The sequence below is a fragment of the Acanthochromis polyacanthus genome, chromosome 13 (assembly GCF_021347895.1).
Source record: "Acanthochromis polyacanthus isolate Apoly-LR-REF ecotype Palm Island chromosome 13, KAUST_Apoly_ChrSc, whole genome shotgun sequence".
NCBI classification, from domain to species: domain Eukaryota; kingdom Metazoa; phylum Chordata; class Actinopteri; family Pomacentridae; genus Acanthochromis; species Acanthochromis polyacanthus.
In genome coordinates, this window is record NC_067125.1 from 18,989,230 (window position 1) to 19,010,302 (window position 21,073).

The 21,073-nt window shown below is 38.6% G+C and overlaps 1 protein-coding gene across 3 annotated transcripts in view; it reads left to right on the forward strand.

Annotated features, from left to right (window-relative positions):
- Positions 1-21,073, forward strand: part of efhd1 (EF-hand domain family, member D1) — a 144,030-nt gene that overhangs the window by 73,484 nt on the left and 49,473 nt on the right. The window contains exons 2-4 of one of the 3 annotated variants that reach the window (XM_051958315.1): positions 1,754-1,901; positions 8,369-8,503; positions 9,612-19,814. The exons of the other annotated variants lie outside the window; for them this stretch is intronic. Coding sequence (XP_051814275.1) covers positions 1,754-1,901; positions 8,369-8,503; positions 9,612-9,746 — 418 coding nt within the window. The 3' untranslated portion in view covers positions 9,747-19,814. Of the gene's footprint in view, positions 1-1,753; positions 1,902-8,368; positions 8,504-9,611; positions 19,815-21,073 lie in introns of those variants that run through there. 3 annotated transcript variants of the gene reach the window in all.

Here is a 21,073-nt window from a genome sequence, read left to right on the forward strand (position 1 = left end):
CTTGCATAGTTAGCTTTTGTTGTATTTTGTGATTCTTTAGTGATGTTTTTAACTTTTTGTCCCTCATGGGCTTCTGTAGATTCTCTGTGTTGTCATGGTTCTTATTTGGTGTCCATTCCCTGCCTTGACTTTTACTGTCGCCCTGGTCCCTGCTCCCTTACTTCTTGTACCCTAGTATAGTGTGTTATATTGTAAATAAATTGTTAGAACGTTATTCTGTGTCGCATCTCTCTGTTTGTGCTCGGGTCTCTGAACAAACTGTGAAAATGTATTTTTTATATTTTTAGATAATTTTAGGTGACTTCTTAAACATACAACTCCAATTGTTAAATATCTATGATGATCAAAGATCTAAAATCTCACTAAACGTGATTAGAATGACATCGAACATGATATGCTTATTTCATATGGTTTCTGAGATACTAATCATAAAAATGTAAACATGCATACAAATTGTGGAAATTCAGGATCCATTAAAGTAAACTTTTTAAAATAACTACAGCTACATGCATATACATTCACTAAGAAAAGCAAAACTTCAGAATTATGGACAGGGGCGTGCTACTCGTGATGTTGTAACTGTTTAATTTTTTTTGTTTAAATTGTGTTTGTTGCTTCTATTTAAATTCTGAATAATTTATCTTTTTCATGATTAGTCATAGGTCTGGCCTGACCAAGTGCAGAGGGGGCCCAAACAGAAGTAGAATCCTTCCTCTGTAACTTGTTGATGTACAGCTTTTGAAAATAATCAGAGGCCTCTGTGTGGTGTTTTAAACTTGAGTAGACTTGTCCCCTGTAACTGTTTTATTTGTACTACTTAAAGCTGTATATTTGTCTTTTAAAGAAATGGACAATTATCCTATTAGAACAAAAAATAATCTAACGCATATAAAGCCAGGTTCTAAATAATAACAAGCTTGTTGTGTATGTCAGCATGTTAACTGTACCGTATGAGTATAAAACAGGTTTAATGACTTCGGTGTCACTGACTCATTGTTATAAAACTCCTTTTTTAATCTCTAAGATTGATTAGGAGGATGTACACTTTTCAGTGTGTTTTGTGTATTTCCCTGGCTGAGTGATGAGGACGTAGAGACTTACTGTATTTCAAATATTTCCCAACTGTCTTTTATCCATAGAGTCCAAGATATATCATTTTGGCTTGACAGTACAAGATTTTTTTCAGGTAGAAATTTTAAAAAAAATAGTGGGTTATACAACAAAGCATTTGTGTAAAGTATATTTATCTTTCGTTACAATGAGTAAAATAAATGTTTTTAATCAGTTTAACAAAATATACTTAATTATATATGCTTGACTTTCTTAATATGTCTGTTTGTAGCCATGTGAGCCACTGCGAGTCTCTAAATGCTCTGATCATGTGGTACATAATCAGGCAAACAGAGTTTGATCTGTAAAGCACTGCTGTTTTTTTTTTGTTTTTTTGTTTTTTTGCCAGAGCAATTAATTGGTCAACTCAACTTAACCCTCTAACCCTATGTTAGATTGTGTTTCTTTCTTTTACCTTACATGATTTCTTTTTTGCACAACACATTCCAGGTCTATTGCAGGTAGGTGTCTACATGCATGTGATCAGATGGAACATTTTTTGAGATCTGGCACCAAAATCCATCTGTCAAGATGAAAAAAGTGACAGAACATGGAAACATAATGACTATGAATTAAAATGTAGTCTTCCATCATTCTCCCTGCTTAGCTTGACCTGACACTGTGTGCATCTTGTGGTTTGTAGGTATGACACTGGTAAAGACGGCTTCATCGACCTAATGGAGCTGAAGCTGATGATGGAGAAGCTGGGAGCTCCTCAAACCCACCTGGGCCTAAAAAATATGATCAAAGAGGTGGATGAAGATTTTGATGGCAAACTGAGTTTTAGAGAGGTGAGAAAATGATCTTTAAAGGGCCCATATTGCGCTCCCTTTTAGCAGTTTCATTCAATTCACAGCATTTCAGTTACATACCAGTTCACAGCATATCATCTCAAGGCACTTCACATATGTAGGATTTCTTGATATATGTTTTGATATATGTTTTAAATTGTTTGTAAGGGTTTTCTCCACCAATTATAACCGTAAGATTATAATAATGTTTCTCCACCAATATTAATGTAGGGATAATGTTTGCTCAAATGGGGTTAAGAGTTTCATACAGAATTATTATATAGTCTACCTGATATTCGACCAGCGAAGTATTTAGATTAGACAAATACAATAATTAGCCTATGAAACACTTCTTGTTGCGCTGTCAAGAAGAGTTTCAGGAATCATAAGGGGAATTATTTAGCTTGAAAGATTATGTATAAAATTGAGGTAGCTGGAATCTGTACAAGTTAGGGACCAAGATGTGAACAACAAAACAATTGAGGCACTGAACTCATATTTATGTACATTTATTACACTAAGCTAAACAATAACAACAACAATAACACACATTAAGACAACAACAACACAAAATGAATAAGATGGTGAGATGTGAATGATGGGAAAAAGGAAGGAAGAGAACACAATATTTCAATGTAACACTGGGATTAATATTACACTTAAAATATGATGTTCTGAAGGAAAAGGGATAAATAGACCACACCTGAAAGCAGCCGTCAATTTGATAGTAGGCTAATTTGTTAGCCTGCAAATATTATCTTTGAAAAGATAATTTGAGAAAGTTGCACCAAGTTCCAGTGACTGAAAGGTACTTGCGTGCCGTGATGATGATGATGCTGCTGCTGCCTTGGTGGATGGTCCGGTCGGCCTTGGTTGATGTGGGTCGGAACAACGGTGGACAGAGTGGAGCCTCAGAGTGATGGATAAGCAAGTTGACTTAAAAATTCAGGAGAACTCAAAAGGTTCAGGAGGACTCACAAAATTCAAGAGGACTCAAAAGAACTCGGAAGAACTCTCAGAGTGATGGAGGACTCAAAATGGTGGTTTCAGATGTGGTCTTTTAAAGGGGTGACTTTGCATATCATTAACTCAGCAGGGGTCTGGTACATCCCCTGTCAGGGAAGGCTGATGTCCAGATGTCCCACAGAGTTACATTTTCAGGAAATTTCTGTAACTTTCCAAAATATTAAAATTTGTTGAACATGGTTTATCTAGGAGCATTACTGATAGATAGCTGATTAAAATGATACCAAACATGCTCATATGTGATCGGCAGACATGTTAAAAATTATTACATTGATACTAATCAGGAGGAATAAAATATTAAAGGTACACACGTGGACAAAATTGTTGGTACCCCTCAGTTAAAGAAGGAAAAACCCACAATTCTCACTGAAATCATTTGAAACTCACAAAAGTAACAATAAATAAAAATTTATTGAAAATTAAATAATCAAAATCAGCCATCACTTTTGAATTGTTGATTAACATAATTATTTAAAAAAACAAACTAATGAAATAGGGCTGGACAAAAATGATGGTACCCATAACTTAATATTTTGTTGCACAACCTTTTGAGGCAATCACTGCGATTAAACGATTTCTGTATTTGTCAATGAGCGTTCTGCAGCTGTCAACAGGTATTTTGGCCCACTCCTCATGAGCAAACAGCTCCAGTTGTCTCAGGTTTGATGGGTGTCTTCTCCAAATGGCATGTTTCAGCTCCTTCCACATATGTTCAATGGGATTCAGATCCGGGCTCATAGAAGGCCCCTTTAGAATAGTCCAACGCTTTTCTCTCAGCCATTCTTGGGTGTTTTTGGCTGTGTGTTTTGGATCGTTGTCCTGTTGGAAGACCCATGACCTGCGACTGAGACCAAGCTTTCTGACACTAGGCAGCACATTTCTCTCCAGAATGCCTTGATAGTCTTCAGATTTCATCGTACCTTGCACACTTTCAAGACACCCTGTGCCAGATGCAGCAAAGCAGCCCCAAAACATTACTGAGCCTCCTCCATGTTTCACCGTAGGGACAGTGTTCTTTTCTTCGTATGCTTGGTTTTTGAGTCTATGAACATAGAGTTGATGTGCCTTACCAAAAAGCTCCAGTTTGGTCTCATCTGTCCAAAGGACATTCTCCCAGAAGCTTTGTGGCTTGTCAACATGCATTTTTGCAAATTCCAGTCTCGCTTTTTTATGAGTTTTTTTCAGCAGTGGTGTCCTCCTTGGTCGTCTCCCATGAAGTCCACTTTGGCTCAAACAACGACGAATGGTGCCATCTGACACTGATGTACCTTGGCCTTGGAGTTCACCTTTAATTTCTTTGGAGGTTGCTCTGGGCTCTTTGGATACAATTCCAATGATCCGTCTCTTCAATTTGTCATCAATTTTCCTCTTGCGGCCACGTCCAGGGAGGTTGGCTACTGTCCCGTGGGTCTTGAACTTCTGAATAATATGAGCCACTGTTGTCACAGGAACTTCAAGCTGTTTAGAGATGGTCTTATAGCCTTTACCTTTAAGATGTTTGTCTATAATTTTTTTTCGGATGTCCTGGGACAATTCTCTCCTTCGCTTTCTGTTGTCCATGTTCAGTGTGGTACACACCTTTTCATCAAACAGCAGGGTGACTACTTGTCTCCCTTTAAATAGGCAGACTGACTGATTATGAGTTTGGAAACACCTGTGATGTCAATTAAATGACACACCTGAGTTAATCATGTCACTCTGGTCAAATAGTTTTCAATCTTTTATAGAGGTACCATCATTTTTGTCCAGGCCTGTTTCATTAGTTTGTTTTTTAAAATAATTATGTTAATCAACAATTCAAAAGTGATGGCTGTTTTTGATTATTTAATTTTCAATAAATTTTTATTTATTGTTACTTTTGTGAGTTTCAAGTGATTTCAGTGAGAATTGTGGGTTTTTCCTTCTTTAACTGAGGGGTACCAACAATTTTGTCCACGTGTGTAAGACAAGAGGTAGATTAATCACAAAGTCATTGAAAAGTTCAGTTGTTTGGTGAAATGGATGTACATAAAAGGAGTTTTGTCCAGAATTGGGAGATGATTGTCTTTGTTAGCTTTGAGATGAGTCCAGGGTTCCTTTGTTTGTGAATGGAATGTCTTTGAAGTGATCCTCCAGGTTTCTGAGCTTCCTCTCTTCTGTGATTCAGGAATCAGTCAGAATTTTATTGCCCTCAATTTGGTTCCTTTGAAGGCTTGGTGGTACTTGGGGGTTTTGAGCCAGTCTCTTGCTAAGACAGGTCCAATACACATCCTGGAGGTCTGTATTGGGGGGGAATCCTTTAAAGTCAGCTCTCGGCCTTGCTTCCTGCTGACTTGATGCTTCGCGCCCCATGCCAGACATGTCCCACATCTGGTGTGGTGTCCTGGTGTCCCTCTTGCTTCGCTGATCAAAAGGGGAGCCTCATCTCCACTGTGGCTGTGAAGGTGTTAAATCTGTTCTTGTCATGTTCCACTGTTGATAATGATGATTGGTCGATCCTACACATAATAAGGTGAAGACCTTGCAAATGTTAAACAGAGTTTAAACAACCCAGTGGTCCAGTTTCCCTTTGAGCAAAGCAGCTGGTGACAGTGGGAAGGAAATAAAACACCTCCCCTCTAACAGGCAGGAATAAAAAAAATCTCTGACAGAACCAGGCTCAGGGAAGGCGGCCATCTACCTTGACCAGTTCGGGTTTTGGTGGGGATGAAGGGGGTAAGGGACAGCAGGATAGCAGGATGGCAGATGGAGAACAGACAAACAGAACAGTAAACATTTTAGAGGTTGGTGAGACCAAAAACTGCAGATCAGAGACGTGTACCTCCAGATCCAGAGAGAACAAACACAGAACGTCTGGGAAAACGCAAAGTTAGTGATATGTAATGGTTGTGTATAGAAGAGAAAGAGGAAAGTAGAGGTGAGGAGCCCAGTGCATTATGGGAAGTGTTCCAGCAGTCTAAACCCATAGCTAAGGGACAGCTCAGGTGATCCCGAACATCCCTAACTATAAGCTTTGTTGAAGAGTAAGTTATAACTGACTACCAAACCCAAACTAGGTGCTGATAACTGAAGGATCTGCCTCCCATTCTGCTTCTGGAAACTCTGGGAGCCACAAGTAAACCTGCAATCTGAGAGTGATTTACTCTGTTAGGAAGATATGGTACAATAAGATGGAGCTTGAGTTGAGCTTGAGTTTTATATGTGAGAAGAAGGATTTAAAATTCTGTCCGGGATTTTACAGAGAGCCAATGAAAAGAAGCCAATATGGGAGAAATATGATCTCTCTAACTGGTTCCTGTCAGAACTATTGCTGGAGAGCTTTGTATAGGCTAGAGGTTTTTATGGGAATTATCAGGATATCCTGATAGTTTTTCAGCATCAGTCTGAGACAGGATGTTCCTGATATTTGTGATATTATGCAAGTGAAATAAGACTTTTCTACAGATGTGCTTTATGTGTGAGTTGGAAGACATACAATCATGGACAAAAGTATTGGCATCCCTGGATTTTTTCCACATAATACTCCCAGAAATTGTTGCAATTACAAATGTTTTTGGTATACACATGTTTATTTCCTTGACGTGCTTTGGAAAAAGCAGAAGAAAAAAGACAAAACTTACATATTTTTACACAAAACTCAAAATGGGCTGGAAAAATTGTTGTCACCCTTTTAAAACGATGGGTAAATCATTTTATTTCAAGCATGCACCTGTCTTAAGTAACAAGTGCTGGCAATATAGAAATCACAGCTGAAGCCAGTTAGAATGTATAAAAGTTGACTCAACCTCTGTGTTGTGTACCTATGTGTGTCACACCAAGCATGGAGAAGAGAAAGAAGAGGCAAGAATTGTCTTTGATAATAAATCTATCAAATCCGCAAAATTGTGGACAAATATGAACAATCTCAAGGTTACAAGACCATTTCCAGAGATCTTGAAGTTCCTTTGTTGATTCTGCGTAATATAGTCAAGAGGTTTATATCCCATGGAGCTGTGACTAATCTCCCTGGACGGGGACGGAAGAGAAAAATTGATGAAAGAATGTATCACAGGATAGTTGAATGATCAACTTCCACACAAATGCTGGCTGTCCTGCAGACTCGGTGCAAAAGTGTCACCTTGGACCATACATCGTCATCTGAATGAGAAGAAGCGCTATGGCAAGAGCCCGAGGAGAATCCCACTGCTGACAAAGAGACGTAAAAAAGCAAGATTGGAGTTTGCAAAAATTTAAGCAAGCCTCAATCCTTCTGGGAGAATGTTTTGTGGACAGATGAGACTAAGGTAGAGCTTTTTGGAAAAGCACGTCATTCTACCGGTTACAGAAAATGGAATGAGGCCTAAAAAAGAAAAGAACACAGTACCTACAGTCAAACATGGTGGAGGTTCAAAGATGTTTTGGGGTTGTTTTGAAGGAATCAATCACCATCAAATCATTCCGTCAAGGAATCATGGAATCTGGAGACTATCAAAATATTTTGGGCCACAATGTAGTGTCAGAAAGCTGGGTCTGCTTCAGAGATCATGGGTGTTCCAGCAGGACAATGACCCCAAACATACCTCAAGAAATAGTTGGAGACAAAGCAACTTTGAGACAAATGTTGGCAATAAAAGTCTTATTCTCACAGCTTTTATTTTCCACATTTTTAAACAAAACACAATAAAAAAATTGTTTTCATCATATGAGACCTTTAAATACCTGGTTGTACAAAGACGATCACTTGTAATATTCCCACATAAGAAACCATACAATGCCCTGTGAGATTAACCATCAATCCATTGTTAATGTGAGGACGTGTGATGAATACTGCAAAACTGAAAGAGACATGAGGTATACACAGAGACATGAAGTATGTGTTAATGAACCCAGTAACAGTTGATTGCAGATGGCAGTAATAGATGTATGGCATGTCTTGTCTTGGCATATACTAGTACATCTGCACAAAATAGAACACTGTAAAAACGAATAGTTTCTTTCCTCCCAACAACTGACGAAGAAGTCTGGTCTGGGATCGTAGTTTGACTTAATGTTCTGCCCAGATGATTTGATAATGTCAGGGTTTTACAGATCCAGTTTTAATCTCCCAAAGTGTTTGTAGACTCATCAGGACTGCTCTGATAATATGGAATATGTTTGATATTTAAAAGTTAAAATGAGGATGGTTATGATTATCACCCAGTGGATGATATTTCCAAGCACCACTATTTATTTTAGCCCTACGGCTAACATTAGCTACAGGTTTTAAAACTCATGTTTAAAGTCTTATGTTCACATCTATGATATGTTCACATCACATGATACAACCTCATTTCAAAATCTGTTAGGATTTTAAAACTCTTGTAGTTTCAGCCCAGTCTTGGGAGACATACAGTTTGGAACACAGTGAAACGACGACTCAAGAGATGTTATTTTCTTGACTGAATGTATACTTATTTCCAAACTGTCTACCCTGCCTGCTGCAGTTCCTGCTTATCTTTCGGAGAGCGGCAGCTGGAGAGTTGCAGGAGGAGAGTGGTCTTATGACTCTGGCCAGACTGTCTGAGATCAATGTCTCCACTGAGGGAGTGATGGGGGCCAAGGACTTCTTTGAAGCCAAGGTATGATGGCAGTTTGCACTGTGCGTTTTCTTATACTTAGTCTGACCTTAACACCAGAGTGACAACGTTCAGTTTGGTCTTTGCTTCCTTGGGAACACCAAACATTATGCCCTGTGTTTGGGGTTAAAATAGATGTTAAAATATTTACTATATACAAATAATTGTTGGCCATCATTTTTGCTTGTGTCTTTTTTAATTAACTGCATAAGTTCTAGAGACAGTGTAAAACCAACAATTGTAGACAACTGTCCAAAAATCTGAGACTTCAAGTGAAAATGCATTTGTTCTGCATTTATGTTGATTTTTATGCAAAATGTGTCATTAAATGGTTTGATTTGTCATAAAATTAATATCATTTGATTGAATAGTTTAGTTTTGACTCTTTGAAACATGCCTATGCTTTTCAGAAGATCTTACATTTGTTCTGCACCTCTTGCTTTAATGACAGCAGCAACTGAGCTGCATGGACTCCACAAGTTTGTTCTAACCTGACAACCCATGTCATCCCAGCATGACTGTGTCACTGCAACTAATTTGCTGCAGTTTGATTGCTTTACTAGCAATAAAGCAGAATATAAATTATTTATTCTTTGTTTTACATGTCAGAATTTCTTGTGTTTATAATAGATATAAAAAGTTTACATGTAAAGTATAAAAAGTTTACATGAAAATATGTCAGATTGTCAATGTGATCTCAGACTTTTGGAAAGTATTCTCTTTGGTAACTGCATTACAAGGTATCTTACAATAGAAAGCCAAAGGATGTAGGCTATGTGTTTTACGTATTATCATCTTACAGGATATACATTTACAACATGTGTCACACCTATCTATGTGTGACCCTATCACTGATGAAAAACAAAAGTCAATAAGTTCAATCATACTTTATAGTAGTAAATGTCTGCAGGTTAACACTGTTCTGCTCCAGCATCCTGGTTTCATTTCTTTTATAAGAACTGTTGTCTGATAAAACACAGTCCAAAGTGTGTCCAAAGATATCACATACATTTAAAGCAAGCTGACAGTAAGGTAGTCATGCAGGCCTACTTGAGACATCAGGATGATTTGTGTTGATGAAAAAGAACACTGCCATTTTGTGTGTTACCAGGTGCAGGCTCTGTCTGTGGGCAGTAGGTTTGAGGCTGAGATTCGAGAGGAAAAAGAAGAACGCAAGAGACAGGAAGTGGAGAAAAAACAACGTCAAGCTGCTTTCAAGCAGCTGCAGTCCACCTTCTGCTCATGACCCTCTTCAGAGAGTACATCACAATGCTGACATGCACAAGTCATTGAAATAGTTCCACACCACTTACACTGTGTCATTTGTCAGAATGGGGTACTTTAACAAAAACAAAAAAAAAAAACCTAGACAGTTGTTTGAAAGTAAATGCTCACTAAAATGCTTGAAAATACCTCATGACACATCACAAGCAAGGTTCATTCATTCCAGTCTTCTGCAGCTATCTTAGAACAAACATGAGGCAAAAACACTGCATCAGATGTGTATTGAGATACCTTGTGATCACTCCACGTTCTTGGGAATCCGAGTACATTTCTGTGGGCTTGTTCCTCGTGTCCCTGTTTTTATCTCCCTGATTTTTGGTAAGCCTCACAGTGCTAACACAATCAGTGTCATTAAGTGAACATCTACTCTGCAACTTGCAATGTAACAGAAATAGTATAGGAATAGGTACATCATTGGTATTAACATAACAGTGTGGAAACATTTAGTGGTCCTTGTACAACTTTGGGTTTTAGTTTGACTTTTAGCCCAGCTAACTAGGTTATACTGTCCTTGACTGCCAACGACTTTCAACATTTGATATCAATCTCATGTCTGCATTCAGTACAGAGCTGGTGTTAGGCCATGGTAACTCTAGCCTATGTTTATGCTCAGCTAGTCTATGTTAAGCAAGGCCAGCCTATGTTATGTATGGCTCACAATGGCTACCAGAGGGGAAAATGGCGAGTATGTCTAAAAAATGTCTTTAGCAAACTGACATATTGCATCCAGTCTCTTAAATATGTGTACAGACCGAAACTAAAAATAGCTAAATATTTTTTGTTTCATAGAATAGTGTAGGCTCTACACCCGACAACTAAATAAGGAGAGGGTTTAGGCGAGAGGGTGTCGAGCTACCCTACCTAGGATTCTATCCTAAAGAGACCACTGGATGGTGCGGGCATGGCTGGTCTGTCAGATTGGTCACCTGACACAACAAGACTGCAAATGTAGTCCAAACATGTAGATGTAGTCCAAACAAGGTAAAACAATACTATTCTTATTTAGTTGTCAGTTTAAAAATAACGCTGAGAAATGACAAAATGAGAATAATACAATGATTTTTTTTTTTCACTTCTGTGCTGGAACCTTGTTGATGAACACAAACTTCATATCAGTAGCACCGCAACTCCTTCTGAAAGCTCAAATGTTAATGGCTACATTTCTGTTTACAATGGGATACAATAGTTAACCATTGAACTTAAAGGTATCAAAATATTTTCTGATGTTGGACAGAGGAAGACTGTTTTCCAATCACCTTCAGTGTTTGTGTTGCCACATTCTGACTCCTGCTCTGTGCTCAAAACAGATTTGTGATTTATATCTCAAAAGTAAAGCAAATCAACATTTAGCAAAAACAAATCTTTAAAATCTGTCTATTCTTGCATAAGCATAGGTCAACAACAGCAGACTTTATTTCAGCCTCATTAATGAAAACGCACTATCAGATTAAAGATGGACAGCTTAAATTTAAGTATGCTCACCTATAACACCAAGGATTCTCAACCGAGTTTTGATTTAAATTCAAGACATAAATTGAATTTACTCATGGCAGTTGCAAATGGACTGTTAAGTGTTTCTGTGAACTTGAGTACAGTGTAGTTTTCATTTTCGACAGCATGCAGAGCAGGCAGATTTTATATGATAGAGATTCTAAAATATCTGAATTCAGTTTAGCTTTTTTTTATGTTTAGCTATTTATTTGAAATATCCTGCAGCCCTGGGTTAGGGTTAGGGTTAGTTACTGACCGAAGATGTTGGTAATCTTGAGACGAAAGTACTGGTGTGTCCGCTGGTATAACTTCTGACTGTAGACCTGTGGATCATGAATGTAACAGTAGTCCTTCATCTCATTGAGCTAGAGATACAGATTTCAGAGTGACATCTTTGAGTAATTTTAGAGAAAGGTACGATAAATACCATCAAATCATTGTTTGGACAATTTATTTAGATACTTAATATGTCTGAGAAACTAGCTTATGTGATGAAATGTAAAAAAATGGGATGCCCGTTCCATGTGACCATGTAGTTATTCATGTGCTTCCTCTATCGACTGCAATTCAGTTCTGCTTCTGTAACTTAAATTATGTGTGAGCAGTATCCCAAGTATATGCAAATAAGCAAATCACAAGCTCTTAGCTGGACTGTCACAATCCAATCTCAGAAGCTGTTACCACATGTAAACAGGTGATTACGCTGTTTACACTTTGATTTCAGATGCTCTCCTGAAAGGGGATTCATGCTGTAGATTGCTATGTGAGCGCTTACTTACAGCTTGCCACAAAGTAATATATGTAGCAGTTCCCACATACAGCTGTTGAAGTTTCAGAGTGTCTTGCACGGTACTCAGAGTAAAGCTGACTGTGTCTAAAAACAAATTTCAGCTTTTATCAAGCTGTTTGCCTATGTATTTCAGCTTTGTATCAGATGGACAGTCTTTCAATGGTGTAGCCTCAAATCTCTACCTACTGTTCTACTGGCGCAGCACTGGAAAAAACATGTGAGCACAACAAAGGTGGTGGCTGTTATTAGTAGGTTTGCTGTGCAGCATTGTGGAGAGCATTAACACAGGAAGTGGTCCTTGATGCTGGAAGGAATAACTCAATATTTTAGAAAATGTCACATGGGAACTCAGAGATTCAGGTGCAGACAGCAAGGACACAGCAGACGAGCAAATTCTAATAAAAATAATTGTGCGGGATACAGATAACACAGGATACCAAGGGGAATACCAAGAACTGAAGGCACTAGGGAGACAGTGCAAGACTACTGTGTGGGAGAATATGAGGGTACACTTGAGCAAGAAGTGACTACATGAGCTAAGCTACCATCAACATGTATTCAATATTACAACTTAAGGTTATCATGGAATGCAAGACTAATCAGTACTTAGTAATACCAAGCTAGGGAAGACCATCAACAGGTCAGAAATGCACTCACGGTGCAGTAACAGAAAAACAAACATATATCTTCATAGATTGCAGACACAGTGAAACACTACTGTGGAGGATAACAAGGGACAGTAAGCACAATCAAAGAAAACACACACCAAGGCGGGAGGGAATGCAGGAGGAGGAGGAGGTGTGTGGCGTGGCAGGAATGGTCTCGAGGATTAGGAAGGTTAGTTGGAGTCAGACAGGGAGTGACAGAGAACTGTAGCAGAAAGGAAGCCAGGTTATACACGGAGCAAACGCAAGCAAGAACGGAATATTGGCCTGGTCAGTTCAACAGTCTGGTGTGGAGGGGTGGGCTGAGCTCAGCTTTTATGGTTAGAAATAATGATGACTTGCAGGAGAGCCACTCTCAGCCACAACTGTCCATGATCAAGTGATTATCCAATGAGATGACATGGTACACACATTCCACACACACACTTCACTCACACCCACAGGAAAAACTGGAAAGGAGAGAAAGGAAAGGCTGCCACTAAACTAAACGGAGTTAGCCTAGCCAACCCATGGCAACGAATTTAATTCTCTGCCAGGGTGGGTCTAATTACCCTCGGTAAGCCTCAAGGTTGGATGCTCCTAAAACTGGCCGACGAATCACCATGAAGTGTAGAGTCAGAAGGCGGGCGTAACTACGTGACGACAGAGGCGCGACGATTCTGACAGAAACAACCGGAAACAACTAGCCTAGCCGCGCTAGACCATAGATATATACAAACACTAGATGTCTCAAGGCAGAGTCGGCAGCATCGTCACTTGGTGGCCATCTTTGGACAGGGGACTGCTCTGGCGCACTGTACTGTAGTCAATGGTAAGGTGGATGATTTCCTCACTTTAACACTCATAACTCGCTCAATTCTTGATTGATTTACAAACGGTTTAGTTTATTATAAACCTTGTTAACGTGGCTATGATTCAGGCTAAATGTTGAAATCGCAGCTTTTCGTTTTGAATAATGCGCCATAGTTGTGTGTCTTTTCTGCCTGGCTACTCAAGGCTGAGAACATAATCTGATTTTCAATTATTAGGTTTTCCTGAGACCAACGTTTTTTGAGAACCTAATCTTTAGGCGAAATGACGTTCTTTGTGGTTGTGGTTGTATTTATTTGTTTGTTAAGAGACTTTGATTGAGACCTTGGACTTATTGTTTGTAGATACCTATGCCTGGATTAGTTAGCCTGCAGCTGAGATGCATTGTGGGTAATGTAGGCACCAGGTTCATGAAAAGAAAAGACAACATCTCTGTTTGTTGTGCATTGATTTTGGTTGAGCTTTGATTTTATCTGTGCATTAGAAAGCTGATAGTAATAAAAAAGTGCAATGCTAAATATTAAAATTGCATTTACATCCATTTATGCTGAAAAAAGATGATATCTGTGTTCATTTTTTATTTTTTTTGCAGTGGCAGCCTGAAGTTTAGAGAAGTAGAAGGTCCTCGCTGCAATCCTCAAACCAGCAGCATAAAGTTCTGAAGATTACAACATAAGTATAAACCATAAATTAAGAATAGTAAGACACTAAATAACCTTTGACTACAAAGACAGCTAGCATAGAATTTTCATGTCCGAGATTTAGAAATAAATAAATTCAAAAGCTTAACATGATGCTGTGCAGCTACTTAAAGATATTGGTCATCAACCTTTAATCTTGTTTTTTTTAAGAAGGCTAGATTTACTTAAAAATTGCCCACTCCATTGTTGTAACTTCAGTCGGTTATGGAACACTGCAAAAATCCTGGAAAATGATTAATTGAAAAGAGTGGGAACCCTGTTATTATTTTTCTTTATTCATTATATATTTTTTGTTCAAATGTCATTATTTGTTTTTTTCATTTTAGCATTACTTTTTCTTATTTATTCATCATCATTTATTTATTTTGTCTATTTGAATATTGTAAATATTAAGGATTGACAGTATAATATCTCTGTGTGTATAGCTATTTCTTTATTACCTATCTACTTAATATAATTTTATATGAATTCAGTGGTTTTAATTATTCTTAAATAAGCAGTAAAAGAAGTACATCTCTGACGTTTATAACAAACCAAGCTGTTCTAAAATCGGTTGAAAATTGAGCAATCTACAGTGATTTTAAAATCCATGCTCCATTGACTTTAATGCTATGAGTGATCAAGCAGCCCTGTCCCAAGATGACCGCCATGTGGCGACATCGCTCCCCATAGGCTGACAGCGCTCACGAGCCATCAAGTGTTTGTATATATCTATGTGCTAGACAACCCACGGCAACGAATTTAATTCTCTACCAGGGTCGACAACAAAAACGACAACAGTCGCTGAGCTCCATTAGCACCGACTCTGAATAATCTTTCTGTTAACATGTCTGTAATACAGTGCCTTGTGAAAGTATTCGGCCCCCTTGAACTTTTCAACCTTTCGCCACATTTCAGGCTTCAAACATAAAGATATAAAATTTTAATTTTTTGTCAAGAATCAACAACAATTGGGACACAATCGTGAAGTGGAATGAAATTTATTGGATATTTTATACTTTTTTAACAAATAAAAAACTGAAAAGTGGGGTGTGTAATATTATTCGGCCCCTTTACTTTCAGTGCAGCAAACTCACTCCAGAAGTTCAGTGAGGATCTCTCAATGATCCAATGTTGTCCTAAATGACTGATGATGATAAATAGAATCCACCTGTGTGTAATCAAGTCTCCGTATAAATGCATCTGCTCTGTGATAGTTTCAGGGTTCTGTTTAAAGTGCAGAGAGCATCATGAAGACCAAAGAACACACCAGGCAGGTCCCAGATACTGTTGTGGAGAAGTTTAAAGCTGGATTTGGATACAAAAAGATTTCCCAAGCTTTAAACATCTCAAGGAGCACTGTGCAAGCAATCATATTGAAATGGAAGGAGTATCAGACCACTGCAAATCTACCAAGACCCGGCCGTCCCTCTAAACTTTCACCTCGAACAAGGAGAAGACTGATCAGAGATGCAGCCAAGAGGCCCATGATCACTCTGGATGAACTGCAGAGATCTACAGCTGAGGTGGGAGAGTCTGTCCATAGGACAACAATCAGTCGTACACTGCACAAATCTGGCCTTTATGAAAGAGTGGCAAGAAGAAAGCCATTTCTCAAAGATATCCATAAAAAGTCTCGTTTGAAGTTTGCCACAAGCCACCTGGGAGACACACCAAACATGTGGAAGAAGGTGCTCTGGTCAGATGAAACCAAAATCTAACTTTTTGGCCACAATGCAAAACGATATGTTTGGCGTAAAAGCAACACAGCTCATCACCCTGAACACACCATCCCCACTGTCAAACATGGTGGTGACAGCCTCATGGTTTGGGCCTGCTTTTCTTCAGCAGGGACAGGGAAGATGGTTAAAATTGATGGGAAGATGAATGGAGCCAAATACAGGACCATTCTGGAAGAAAACCTGTTGGAGTCTGCAAAAGACCTGAGACTGGGACGGAGATTTATCTTCCAACAGGACAATGATCCAAAACATAAAGCCAAATCTACAATGGAATGGTTCACAAATAAACGTATCCAGGTGTTAGAATGGCCAAGTCAAAGTCCAGACCTGAATCCAATCGAGAATCTGTGGGCAGAGCTGAAGACTGCTGTTCACAAATGCTCTCCATCCAACCTCACTGAGCTCGAGCTGTTTTGCAAGGAAGAATGGGCAAGAATGTCTCTCGATGTGCAAAACTGATAGAGACATACCCCAAGCGACTTGCAGCTGTAATTGCAGCAAAAGGTGGCGCTACAAAGTATTAATGCAAGGGGGCCGAATAATATTGCACACCCCACTTTTCAGGTTTTTATTTGTTAAAAAAGTTTAAAATATCCAATAAATTTTGTTCCACTTCACGATTGTGTCCCACTTGTTGTTGATTCTTGACAAAAAATTAAAATTTTATATCTTTATGTTCGAAGCCTGAAATGTGGCGAAAGGTTGAAAAGTTCAAGGTGGCCGAATACTTTCACAAGGCACTGTATACTTGAGCTTCACCCATTGACTGTATAAATAAGGCTTCACCGAACTACCGCATCCTCTGATTTCCGGTGCTCTAGGAACTACGTCAGCCTATTCGTTGCGCTGATTGGTTGTATACCTACCCAATTGCTGCAGAGTGATTCGAAAGACAACCTTTTAGCCGGCCTCCCTCCCTGTCGAGAGTTCCTAGACCCTTGTGTCTTTAGAGCAGGGTCTCGCGCGGCTAGGCTAAAACGGAGTTGGACTGAACAGGAAATTTGATTATTCTTATACCATGAAACAGTGAGGTGAGAATGTTAATTTATCTCATGTCTGAGTGTTCAGTCAAAAAAATAGCATAGAAAACAACCTGGTTCTGTATGACATGAAAACAAATCCATTAGGACCCCTTAGTAATACTGTACCTTGTTTGCCATTTGTGTGTGGAATAAAGAATGTTTAAAGAAACATTGCTGCTCTGGGGGCATTATGTGCAGAAAGTGTTTCTTTATGAGCAGCAGCTGTCTGCTTACCAGAGGGAAATTCTGTACCAAATCATGTAATAATCTGCACTTTTATGGTTCCCCCAAACTGTTGGGTAGATCAATAAATAGTATAGCACATCATGTTACTTCTCCGTAAATAAAATGTTTCTGATAAAAGACATTAAGCGGTAGACAGTGAACTTTAGAGGTGATGATTGGTTTTTGAATTGCTCAGACAAACCACATCAGTCTTCATATCTCACTCAAAGAATTTTCCCTATAAAATGTTGATTTGTTTCTGTTAAACAAAAATTCTGTTAATGTAGCAGTGGACAGTCTGCAGTGACTATTTTTGATCCAGAAAAAGATGATGTGGTCCTCTGATTTCCGGGATGAACATGTCAGTAGGCTTTTGTATGTGTGCGTATGCGTGTGTATGTTTGTGCGGTCACAAATATGCTTAACATTTGCAATACACCCAACTTAAAACATGACATTTCCATGTCTAGAATCTGCTCTGCCCTGAGCTTCATCACCGCCTACGTACTTTGGAGTTTGCTGATTAATTATCCCTGTGTCAGTTGAATTTTGTAACTTAAAATGGATTCAGAAAAAGTTAAGAAGCTCTGACCTCAGCATAGCTTATTAAAAAGCACAGTTCATGTTTCCAGCCCTTTTCTTTAGTCTGTTTTTTTATACCATGTTCTGGTTGTCATATAAATAATATACTGTGTGTATCGCATACCTTGCCCAGTATTTGTTGTGGAAATGGACAATGTATTTTTTCATAAAGAAAATAGCCTATATTGTTATTGTTTAAATCGAGACTTATGCCAAATTTAAAAGAAGTCAGTAAATTATATTTTTGGGCACTTGTTCTACTCCCTTTCACAATGTAAATGTTTAACTTAATCGTATTAAAGGAAAGGGTTAGAACCACTTCAACCACCATAAATATGTATCATTCTTAGATATTAAAATAAACTGTAGGGTGAAGCCCATTGCAACTTGCACTTTGCAAGAGCCTGTGGTACCAGGTGGACTGCTGGTTCAACACAAGATTGAGCAAAACTACAAATGACACATCCAGGTCATTTATAGTTTTCAGTTTTCCCGAGCTGAACCAAATGTAGGAACATACAAATAAATTAACTTTCTGCTGTGAGCTAATAGGTCTATGATGGACCACATATATGATCTAAATAATTATTGCTATTATTTCATTAACACTTAACTGTGAAAATGTAATCACTGTTATGACAGTACAAATGAAACAGGATATTAATGCTTTAAAAATACCAACTAAAGAGAAAGTGGAACAGTCATCATTCCTCAAAGCATTCCCATATCATTTTTTGCAGGAAAAATTCCAGAGTCATTGTAGTGTCTCTGTTGATCTTAATGTCCGGTTTATACGGTCTTCTCCTCCTCATTGTAGTTGGAACTGGGATATGTGACAAAACATGTGCTATTAAACCCAAGAGGTATTAGATCAAGGTGACTTTAATGCCCATCCATTCATTATCTATACACCTGTTGTGGGATTTTAAAATTGAAGAAATCAACAACTAAAAGAGGTAGATTCATGTACAAGAATGAATAATCCTATATGAACTTGTAAAATTACAACCCATAAAAAGTGTATAAAATGCATCAAATAGGGCAGAAGAGAGATTTGAGAGTGAAACCTGGGCCTGTGTGTGTGTGTGTGTGTGTGTGTGTGTGTGTGTGTGTGTTTTAGCATTTGCTACATTGTGGGGACAAAATGTCCTCACAACTGTAGGAAATTCAAAAACTAGGTCACTTGTGGGGACATCTTTCGGGCCCCACAAGTTTGAACAGTGTTTTCTTGGCCATGTTGTTGTTATTGAAAAAAGTAAAAGTGCAAAAACGTTTCTTTAGGGTTAGCCATTGTTTTGGTTAGGGTTAGGGTTTGGTTAGGGTTAGGGTAAGGGTTAGGGGTTAGATATGAATGGGAGTCAATGGTAAGTCCCCACAAAGATAGAAAAACATAGTGTGTGTGTGTGTGTGTGTGTGTGTGTGTGTGTGTGTGTGTGTGTGTGTGTGTGTGTGTGTGTGTGTGTGTGTGTGTGTGTGTGTGTTTTGGGGGTTAGAGACCCCTGAATTCCTTCGGTTGGAGGCCCAGGGATTAGAGACCCCTAAATTTTGAACTGCCCTCAGAATCAAATTCTGGAGTAATATAAATTAATAACTGTTGCCATGATGACCTGACAAGCTAAAACACAAACCTCAGCAGAATTTTAGGAACACACTGGTGGACGTCTAATAGATGTTTAGTAGATGCAGGTGGAACACACTAAGCAGGCCTCCCTTGACAACAGAGGGTGAGTGTTACTATATTGTAATTTCTTAGCACGATTAGATTGCACCCTCAGAGATGAATATCTTCAAACATAATGATAATAATAATAATAATAATGATAATAATAATAATAATAATACCTATCCTCATTGGTTTTTAAGATGATGGGTTGTGGTTTTTCAGGATGGAAGGAGAGTGTTTAGAAGTGTTTTGCATCAGTATATAAGATGATGTAATGCCTTGTGTAATCAGTTAAAATCTCAGAATTTTGTTGATGTTTGTTCTAACTTCTTGTATTGAATAAAAAATATTCACATCAGACTCTGAAGACTGAAAACTTTTTCTTAAGATACAAATATTGATCCAGAAGCAATTTTTGAAGAAGTTGGTGGACGAAGCTGCCAGATCATCACTGGTCCCTATTTGGCAGACTGAGACCCAACACACTGCTAACTGCTAACACTGCAGGGGACTGGAGTCTATCCCAGCTGACTTAGGCAGGGGACACCCTGGACAGGTCACCAGTCTATCACAGTACTACACATAGAGACAGACAACCATGCACCATCAAATCATTGTTTGGACAATTTATTTAGATGCTTAATATGTCTAAGAAACTAAGTACTCACTAACTAGGTGAGTACATGAACACCCTATTCACCCTATTCAGTCCCCATAACACAGTAGAAACACCTCGACATTCACACATCATCCTTCATGGTGAAGATGGTTTGGATTGGCTGAAGACGGAAGATGTTTAGGGGAGTTCAAGTTTAAACTGTGGATTCCCCCAACTATAGACCAAGCACATTCTCATACAAAACTCTGTGTAATGTTACGTTAGGCATCCTTTTTGGAGAAGTTGACTACAGTAACTCTTTTGTGTATTAGTCACAGAGAACTGTAGTTTTCCAAGCCAAGAAGGTCCATGTACATGCTTTCAGTTCTCCCAGTTATTCTAAAAGGATAACTGGGATGCAGACTAGGTTATTATATATATTATATCTAAACGAATGTGCTGACAAATTTGGTGACCCCGATGTGATTTGCTGAAGAAGAATTCAACGGAATCCGTGACTGAGGATCTTCAGCAAGACCAGACGGGTGACTGAACCCCTCATCACTAACAAGGTCACCCTGAGCAGATAAGCAGATACTCATAAGCAGAGACCTGTTTGTAAAATAAAAAATTTAAAAAAAAACTCTAAAAATTGAATACTATTAACTTTCTGTGAGTGTTGAAGAGGTAAGATTTAACTGTCCTAAACTGTTTTGATAAAATTATATATACTGGCTGATTTTTTTCTTTGGATAACTGCTAATTGAGATTGCATTGGAGAATTGAAAAATAAGAAGGTCTTGGGTTTGAGGCCCTGAGGTTACAGACCCCTAAATTCCTTGGGTTGGACGCCCTGGGGTTAGAGTCCCCTAAACTCCTTGGGTTGAAGGCCCTGGGGTTAGAGACCCCTAAATTCCTTGGGTTGGAGGCCCTGGGGTTAGAGACCCCTAAATTCCTTAGGTTGGAGGCCCTGGGGTTAGAGACCCCTAAATTCCTTGTGTTGAACTGCCCTTAGAATCAT